At 40.2% G+C, this 9,195-nt stretch overlaps 1 protein-coding gene across 2 annotated transcripts in view; it reads left to right on the top strand.

Annotated features, from left to right (window-relative positions):
* The first annotated feature begins 1,487 nt into the window (after positions 1 to 1,487).
* Positions 1,488 to 9,195, top strand: part of ZBTB44 (zinc finger and BTB domain containing 44) — a 31,952-nt gene continuing 24,244 nt past the window's right edge. The window contains exons 1-2 of one of the 2 annotated variants that reach the window (XM_006032127.3): positions 1,488 to 2,306; positions 6,238 to 7,306. In XM_006032127.3, coding sequence (XP_006032189.1) covers positions 6,289 to 7,306 — 1,018 coding nt within the window. In that variant the 5' untranslated portion in view covers positions 1,488 to 2,306; positions 6,238 to 6,288. The remainder of the gene's footprint in view (positions 2,307 to 6,237; positions 7,307 to 9,195) is intronic. The other variant, XM_006032128.3, reaches the window with a different exon arrangement.

The raw sequence follows: 9,195 nt of genomic DNA on the forward strand, positions 1-9,195 counted from the left end.
TGATAACTGGTTATAGCTTACTGGTTATCATTTAGTGCAGGGCAGGGCACAGTCCAGCAGGGAAGAGGGGAAGCGAAGCTGTGTGGTGCCGCAAATGCCCCAGCAGAAACAGGAAGGTGGCAGGGCAGGAGGAAGGGAGAAGGGTGAAGGGGCACTGGTACCCATAGCTAATCTGCTCCCTCCCTCCCACTGTGCTGGGGGCTGCAGCGGGCTGGGAAAGCCCCTCCCCTGCTGCTGCTGCCACCCACAGCTTCATGTGGGCTGTGTTGCCTGGTGGGGCTTCTCGCTGCTTCCTCCCCCCCTCTGTCAGGGACCGGCTTCCTGCAGCAGCTGTGTCCAAGTGGGTCTTAACTGGTATAATTAGAGGAGGTTAAACCGATCGTGTTTTAAATGATATTTATATCCCTAACAGAAACTTCTCACTAAAGGTGATGTTTGTTTGTTTAATTAGACAAAAAGAAAATGTAGCTCAGGGCTGTGGTGTCATACCAAAATATCTCAAGATGTGACATTTTGTTTGTTGTAAATTGAGTAAGGCAAAACATCACAATGATGGCTGCTTTACTGTGTTGCCTTTTTAATGCACTGTCAAAAACCCATTGTAATTATAGGAGGCAGTAATTTAACATTTTAGATTTCCATAGGCATTTACTTTTCTATAGAGGCTGAATATATTTACGCCTAATAAGGCTTGAAATAAATGTGCAGAAAAAGAGATGTCAGGTTTTTTTTAAGGTAGAGGTACATGAGCCAAAAAGTTTAGCAACTCATGGGAGAGATGTCGCCTCAGATACAGTTTAAAGAGACCGCCTTGCAAGGTGCATTTTATCTCTTCCTATTCTCTCTCTCTCTCTCTCACACACACACACACACACACACACACACACCCCCACCCACCCTTTTCAATGGTTCTGGGGCTGAATCATATCAAACAAAAAACTTTGGTGCTCAACTGTTATAAACTAAGTTACGTATGTTGTCCCATCATTTGAAAACTTTCATCAGGGTTGTTTGTGAAAGATCAGTAATCAAGGCAAATGGTAGAAAGTTCAATAGGCTTTTTAAAGTAAGGAATGTAAATAGATGCAACTATAAAGATCTGAATGAAACTGCTCTAGGGTAAGTCAGTTCTTAGTCCTGATATTTTCAAATCTTCGTTTTGAAACACTAGAATTGTTGTATGGCATCTGTGAATCAACTGCCCTACCTTGGAGGAGCTAATTATGAAACATTATATTAGGGCTATCTCCGAAGGTGTAGTATCTTCTTTCTAACTTCTGTTCAAACCTATTGAATATTTGTTTGGTCTTCAAACAGAAACCCTAACTTTTCATGTAAGTGTTACTGCTCAACTTGAATTTGGAGTTTTATCATAATTAATATTTATGGCAGTAACTAAATAAATTGCAGTTACTTTGGGTTGCTTGTGATCTTAACTATGCCATCCTGCCAGAGATAGGAGTATTAAAACATTACATTCTTACCTTGATGGCTCACTGCCTTGATGTATTCACCCACTGCCCTGAGAGGTTACAGGTTGGCATTCCCTAGATTCCATTACTCTAGAGTGAATATTGCAGGCTCAGGTCATTGCAAGCAAAGAAATCTTGCTATATTTGCCTTTCTTTTACTGTAACTGGTCTTGTCCACAATAGGGCTTAAGCTGGGTTTATTGAACTGGGTTAAAACTGTTTCAAAACAAATCTGGCAAATGCTTGGTTCCATTTAAGTGGGAGACCTTTGTCAGTTCCAGCTGCCATCCTGGATGATTTGGTGTCTTTGTGAAGGAATAGCTCCCAATTCACTGCTGTTGTATAGAGGTACAATGAAGTCAAGAACTGAACCTTCCTTTAAGCCAAGTGTGTGTTTGGCCCATGGTCCCGCATGGAAAAGAAAAACAAGATTGCTTTATATCTCATGTCATAAAGAGAATAGTTTGAGCCAGGAAACGCAAATAAAACGAGATGAGTAAGAAGCAAAAGGTATTATGTGAAAGACATAGGAAATGCTGAAGTCTGACCTTCAGTTTCTTTACGTTGCGTATTGTGCAGGATGTGTTCTCAGATGTTTGTTTTTCGCATGAAAAAGCTTCGTATACACCTCTTTAATAGTCTTAACTAAACAGAACTACTTTGGAAGATGTGTACTGGTAAATATTTTTTGTTCAGACATTCAGTGATCTGTTCTCTTTTTTTTTTTTTTTCTTTTTGCTAGGCATGGACTTCTTTTCTATAGTCAGGCCTGCTTAAATCACTTAAGCCCCAGCGCTGACTCAATCATGTTAGACTGAACTGTTTTAAAAACAGGTGAGAGAATTTCCACTATTATCAGCCTCTCCAACAACTGGCAAGTCAGAAGATTCTCCTTGTTCTGATGTTGTGAAGCAGTCTCATCTAAATTTCCCCCTGATGTCCAGCCCGGTACCTCTGCAGATTGGTACCTGACCAGGACTGCCCTCTGGATAAATTTAGCTCACGAATTGTTAATGAAAAGGTGTCGGGGCAAAGTTGGTAGCACTGGTCTGTTGCATTTAATTTTTTTTTTTTTTAAAAGCCTTTGGAGGCGGTATTTTAAGCTTTATTGTAAGTGGTTTTACCTGTTGAATTTGGAAATACTGTAATGTAATACAGTATGGGAGAGAGGAGCAGTGAGTTGGATTTTATTTCTGAGGGGTGAGAAGTCCAGCTGTTCAGTCACAAGCTGTTGGCAAAGGAAAGAAAATTAGTGTTTTTATCACAGTGCCATCCTAGTCCTTGCTCAGAGATTTTGTTTTGTTTCATCCTGTGGCTAGAAGATATTTGTTCTTCCAGCACCTTACCATTCACCAGTCAGGTAACATGTGAGCCATGATATGCAGAAACTCAGTTTTGTCTTAATGGTTCTCTTAAACTCTTCATAATGCAATACTCTTGCTTATGAATTATCAGCTGTTGGTACTGCATGTCTTAAAACTAGAAATACGATACGGCAATATGTGTCACTTTGGAATATTGCCAAATCTCTGGTGTTGAACATGAGGCCAAAGTAGTGCTGTCTCAACACTGTATTCTCTGACGTGACTTACTGCAATGACAAAATGACCACTTGTCATTCATAGGTTAGAAAATAGAATGAAACTATTGAATAACTTATGATGGATTTTTTAAAATACATAGTTTACCAAAAGTAGTTTCAGGCTGTTGTGTACAAAATGTTAAAATTAGTTGCAGTTTATAGCTTTTTGGTAACTCTATAAGTAGTCTTGTTCTTTCCACCCTCCTCCTTTCCCTTCACTCCAAGGTTTTTTTGGAAAGATGTGTGCCATGTGTGTGTCCAAGTCTAGGAACCACCTGCCTGAATGGCAGTGGTTCAGTGAGGGCCGGGGACAGGTGGTTTACAAAGAAGAGTTAGTCAGTAGAGCAGCATCCCGTGTGGTTTGGTAGTAGGCTGTTTGTTTCTGTAATAAATTTGAATCCAATTATTGCGTGTTAATAGATTCACCTATTTTATCTTAAGCTTAGTACGCAGATTGAGGTCAAGCAAGGAAAAGATGGAAGGGGAGAGGAAGCTGTGGGGAGTGCGGGGGGGATACAAGAACTGGTTCTGAACAGAATTGGACAGAGATGAGTGGAGTGCAGCACTTGGTGACTATAAGGAACAGAATTACTTGTAACCATAAAGCAGAATGAGGGAGGTGGAGAGGCAGTCAGTCAAATGGTGGTTGGGGAATATTACATAAAATATTGGGTCAGTTTCATTATTTACCCATTTTTTAATGATTGTTTGAAACACTAGTTTTTCAATGTCTCTAAATATTCTACATTGTGCCTGAAGAATAGCCCGTTACTTGTACATAGGTATTTGTGAAGCGGTTCATTGAGCAGTAATAGTCCCAAAGTGTGGTGGAGTGCCAGGGCATTGCCATAGCTACTGACAAATCTGAGGGAAGGGTGCCTCCAGGCTACTTTATAATATGCAGTTATGAGATTTTACTGTTATGTGTTGGTCTCAGATCAATTAAATATGGTTTTCATTTGATTCATGTAAGAAGAGAGACAGTCTGGATCTTCAGATGCCCCTTGTGGTCAATATAGACTTGGGATATGTTTCTTTTGCTTGAAAAAGTATTTTGTTTGTGCTTAACTTCTCCTTCTGTGGTGGTGTGAAATTTCACTTTAAATCCAAGCTGCCCTCATAATTTGACTCAGACTTCATAAATTGTTAATGTTCCTCTTATAACTTCTAGTTATTGAAATTGATAAGCCATGTGACTGCATCTAATGTTAGTAAGCTGATCCTGTGTTCCAGGAGACTAGGGGAGAGACATTTATTTCTCTTTATCTGAAGCAGTTTGCAATATGAAGAGTGAAATAACAGGAATGAGACAAAATGAGGTGTAAATATGGATCATATTTAATAATGGAGTGAGTGAGTAATGAAGGAAACTCACTTGGAGACTTTGGCAACCACCCTTTAAGTATATTTTGAGACTCCAGTGTTTGTAAGATGAGCCATGTATGTGTCTGTGCAGGGCCTTATTAAGCTCCTTCTGAGGATTCACTTGCATGGAGTGGCTTGGAGGGACTGTGCGTGCTTGGGGGATGTGGGGGGAAAGAAGAATGGTCATGAAAGGAAAAGATTATTTCCCATTGTTAGCCAACCAGATATGATGTTGCCGGTAACCAGTTCAGTCCATCATGTTTAAGTATGGAGGGATCTGGGATTAAAGCAGCATGCAGAAAAGGCTGAAACCTATAGAATATGCAGTAAAATGGCAGCCCACTTTTGGGAGCTTTGGTCATGTAAGGAATGCATGCTTGGGGCATTAAGGGACAAGAAAACTAATAGCCATTTCCCTTTTGGAGTGCAATGCACATTTAAAATAGTCTGAAAAACTAGGTTTCCTCTTGCAGAGAAAAATTTGCCAGCACCAAAGGCTTTGGAGGCAGTAGGAATGACATGGGTCCACTGCAGGGGACTTCTAGCCACATCGTGCCTTGCTCTGTGCGCCATCTTTCCACGTTGGTAATGAGGGAACAGTCGGGGGTCACCAATCAACAGATGCCACCATGAAATCAGAGGCTTGCAGATTTCAGTCACTGCTGCAGTTTTGAGGCTGCTAAAATGGTTCAGATTCTCTCTCTGCCCAGAGACTTAGTTAACCCTGTTGGTCTGAAATCAAGTAGAAGGCTGAGTAGATTTCACTTTCCTTATATGCCGCTTTTTATGCGTCCTTTCACAGCAGCTGATGAAGTGCTTTCAAGCTTGTACTCATATATACTTTGGTTAGTCTGTAACAGAGGTTCCCTAACTCTTCTTTCTTATTGCATATACCCCCTTCCGGATTTAACCAGCTGCCTGCATACCCCTACCAACATGCATTTTATATTGTAACCCCTTAAATGTCAATTATTATTATAATGAAAATTCAGTCTGCCATTACACAATTTCTCCTGTGTACCCTCCAGAGATGTCTTGCATACCCCCAGGGGTAGGCGTACCACAGTTTACTTTGAGGTTTATAGCCCATTGTGTTTGAAGGAATTTTTAATAGCCTTTCTTCCTAGTCCAGAGCTACTTATTAAAAGCAGCTCTAGGCAGTTAGTACCTGCACTACCAGCAACACAGCTTAGCTATTACCAAACATTTTCTGTTGATTGTTTGAACTCTGTGTTCTGAAAAGTCACACTATGGACTCTATAAAGCTCTTCTGTTGTTTAATACTTGCACTAAGGAGTCTGTTTGCTTCTGTACAGTGACAAAACAAATGTTTTCCACAGTTTATAGAATCAGTTCTCAAAGTCTTTTTAAGTCTGAAAGCAGTAAGCAACAGATTCCCAAGCCCAGAAAGCAAAAGTACAGATTTAGGACACGGGTACCACTCCAAAAAGCCATATTTCCACTCTAGCAAGGAGGTTTAACGGTTCCTGTTATCATACTGTCATCATCTGTGTATTTTTTGAGTGGGTTTATTGCTGACATTACTGACTGACTTCAGATAACCTAGCTTGCAGATTTCATATGCATTATTACAAAAATATAAATAACTGAATATATTCTCTATAGAGAGAACTTAATGTGAAATCCTGTCATTGCTTCTGGCCCGTGGAATAGTCTGCCCCCAGTGGGGAGAGATTCTTTCATATTAAATCTCTCTAGATAAGAAGTCACTAATTTTCCATTCTCATTGTAGAAATTCACTTCCTGTAAGTGACAAAAGATTTTCTTTTCTTTTTTCTTTTTTTGTCTTCCTTTTAGGACACTGGTAACCTCTTGCATTGTGAAAGAGTACTGGCAGAAGGGTGAAAAATGGGTGTAAAAACATTTACTCATAACTCACCTGCCCACAGCCAGGAGATGCTTGGCAAGCTAAACATGCTTCGCAACGATGGGCATTTCTGCGACATCACCATTCGTGTGCAGGACAAAATCTTCAGGGCACATAAGGTGGTTTTGGCAGCCTGCAGTGACTTCTTTCGCTCCAAGCTTGTTGGTCAAGCAGAAGATGACAGCAAGAGTGTGTTAGACTTGCATCACGTGACAGTAACTGGCTTTATACCCCTCCTGGAATATGCATACACAGCAACACTATCTATTAACACAGAAAATATTATCGATGTGTTGGCTGCGGCCAGCTATATGCAGATGTTCAGTGTTGCCAGCACATGTTCAGAGTTCATGAAGTCAAGCATTTTATGGAATACACCCAACAGCCAGCAAGAAAAGGTGCTTGATGGAGGACAAGAAAGCGGTGCAAACTGCAATTTTACCTCTCGAGATGGCAGCCTTTCTCCAGTTTCTTCTGAATGCAGCGTGGTGGAAAGAACCATTCCTGTGTGCCGAGAGTCCCGAAGAAAACGCAAAAGCTACATAGTCATGTCTCCTGAGAGTCCACTTAAGTGTAACACACAGACAAATTCCCCGCAAGTTCTGAATCCTTCAGCTTCCTACCCAGAGTCCAGAAATCAGCCTGTAGACTCTTCCTTAGCTTTTCCTTGGACTTTTCCTTTTGGAATTGATCGAAGACTTCAGTCTGACAAGGTGAAGCAAGTAGAGAATTCTAGGACTTTAGAAATGCCTGGTCCATCTGAGGCAGCCAGAAGAATTACTGATTATGTGACTTGTGAGAGCACAAAGGCCAGTTCACCTCTTGTGATTGAAGAAGATGTGCGTGTCAAAGTGGAAAGGTTAAGCGATGAGGAGGTTCATGAGGAAGTATCACAGCCTGTCAGTGCATCCCAGAGCTCTCTGAGTGATCAACAGACAGTCCCTGGAAGTGAACAGGTTCAGGAAGATCTCCTGATCAGCCCGCAGTCTTCTTCTATAGGTATAGTCACTTTCTTAATATAAGTCTATGTACACAAATGCACATGTAGATGTGATTTGATTTGAGGAAGTCCAGTTGACTGTTAGATCACTCTAGTTTGGTTAAACTGTATTTTGGCGCACTGAGTTTGATAAGCACTAGTTCAGTGGGGACCAACCTCTTTCTTGAGCAAATTAGCCTCATGCCCATTCCAAGGACCACTCAAGTCCTCTACTGCCCGATCTGCTCTCTGTTTCCTGCCCTGGGCTCTCTGCCCAATCTGCTGCATGCTACAGGTTGTGCTTTTAAGTATTTTTTTCAAATGAATATTCTGTTCGTAACAGTACCAAATGATTTGACTACAGTCCATCCAAATGCCATGATGGATAGACTGGTGTTTTTAGTATAGTAACAGTAGGTTTTAAGGGGTAATATGGTGCCTTTGAAATAAGGTATGGCCTTGTGTCAATGTATGTACAGTGGTGACTGTTCTTATAATAAGTTGCCAAATACATGTTGGAAAGTTGTAATTTTAACACCCCAGACAAAAACAAGAGTGCTGTCATATCATTCCAGTTCTATGGGATTTAATCACAAATCCCAGTCCTTGTACTACGCAAAGCTGAAAGTAACCTTTTTTCTTGAAAAACAGTTTGAAGCTGTTTTTGGGTGCCTCTAGTGGGCTGTTAGCTATTAATAGCTCACATGTAGAGGGTTGTCACCGTAACAATCCAGTTCTCTCTCTCAATAAGTCAAATGACAGACAATTTGTAATGTTCCTAGTATGGTTGCCAGAGTTTTGCACAGATCATCTATTTAGTTCTGTATTAGTGGACTGACTTGAGCTGAATATGGCATTTGTTTATTAAAGGATTATTTCAGTAAATTCTGGTTTATCTGAAAATTTTGAGTTGAAAACTGTTTGACTCTGCATGATTCAAATAACATAAATGTTAAATGCTGTTAATAAGATTCTCAGCGTAGCCCTGTACTCTAACTCTACCTTAAAGTTTTTGTCTGGTGTCATGCCTTCATTGGAGAGAGTAGGAACTGATATTTCCTCCTTGGAAGAGTGAGATGTGTGACCACTGTAAGCATACTGTTTCCTTTATACCATTGCTTTAAGGAAACGGGAACTTCAGTACATGTTAGCACATGCTCGGTACTTTTCTGTAATACTATTTTTGTGTATTATTTTGAATGGTTTATGTGTTGGCATTTTATAATGGTAACACTTTTGTCCAAACTAAACTGTGTTACCTGTCTTGGACTTTACAGGCATTGGTTTTGAGAGTCCTCTGGGCAGTATGTACAAACAGAGGAGTGTATGATCAGTGTAAATAAACACTGTTAATTTTCTTGTACTTAATTTGCAAAAGAATTTTGTGTGTAGTTCATAAATTAAAGGGAGAGAAGACATTTGTTTTCTGGGAAGCTGCCAAAAAAACATACTTGTTCACTGAACTGCTGCAATTTGACCCCAGGCCTTTACTCATTACAGCAGTAACTTAGAAAAGAAATTGCTAAAGACATGTGATCAATAGTGCAAGTCATTAAATGAACATAACACTAGTAGGAAACCATATCACTGTATCAGTAAGAAAAATATAAACTGCAACAAACAAAATTGGACAAGTCACAGGAAGCAATCGGGGAAGGGGAAAGGCTACAGGTGCAGCTAAAAAGAGGGAGTTTTACTGTTTTCTGTTCACCATATCCAGGTACTCTGAAATAATAAACTATATGAAGTCAAGATCTAAAGGAAGCAGTATAATCTATTTCTGAACAGTTTCATGGGAAAGGGATGTATTAGATGCCATCTGTTTTAAAACAAGCAAAAATAGCAGTATCAGAAAAATGTGCATCCAGCTTGAAGACAACTGTTTTTATCGTAACCCAGTAGCAGGAAT

Source organism: Alligator sinensis, unplaced genomic scaffold (assembly GCF_000455745.1).
Source record: "Alligator sinensis unplaced genomic scaffold, ASM45574v1 scaffold1153_1, whole genome shotgun sequence".
In the NCBI taxonomy this organism is placed as follows: Eukaryota; Metazoa; Chordata; order Crocodylia; family Alligatoridae; genus Alligator; species Alligator sinensis.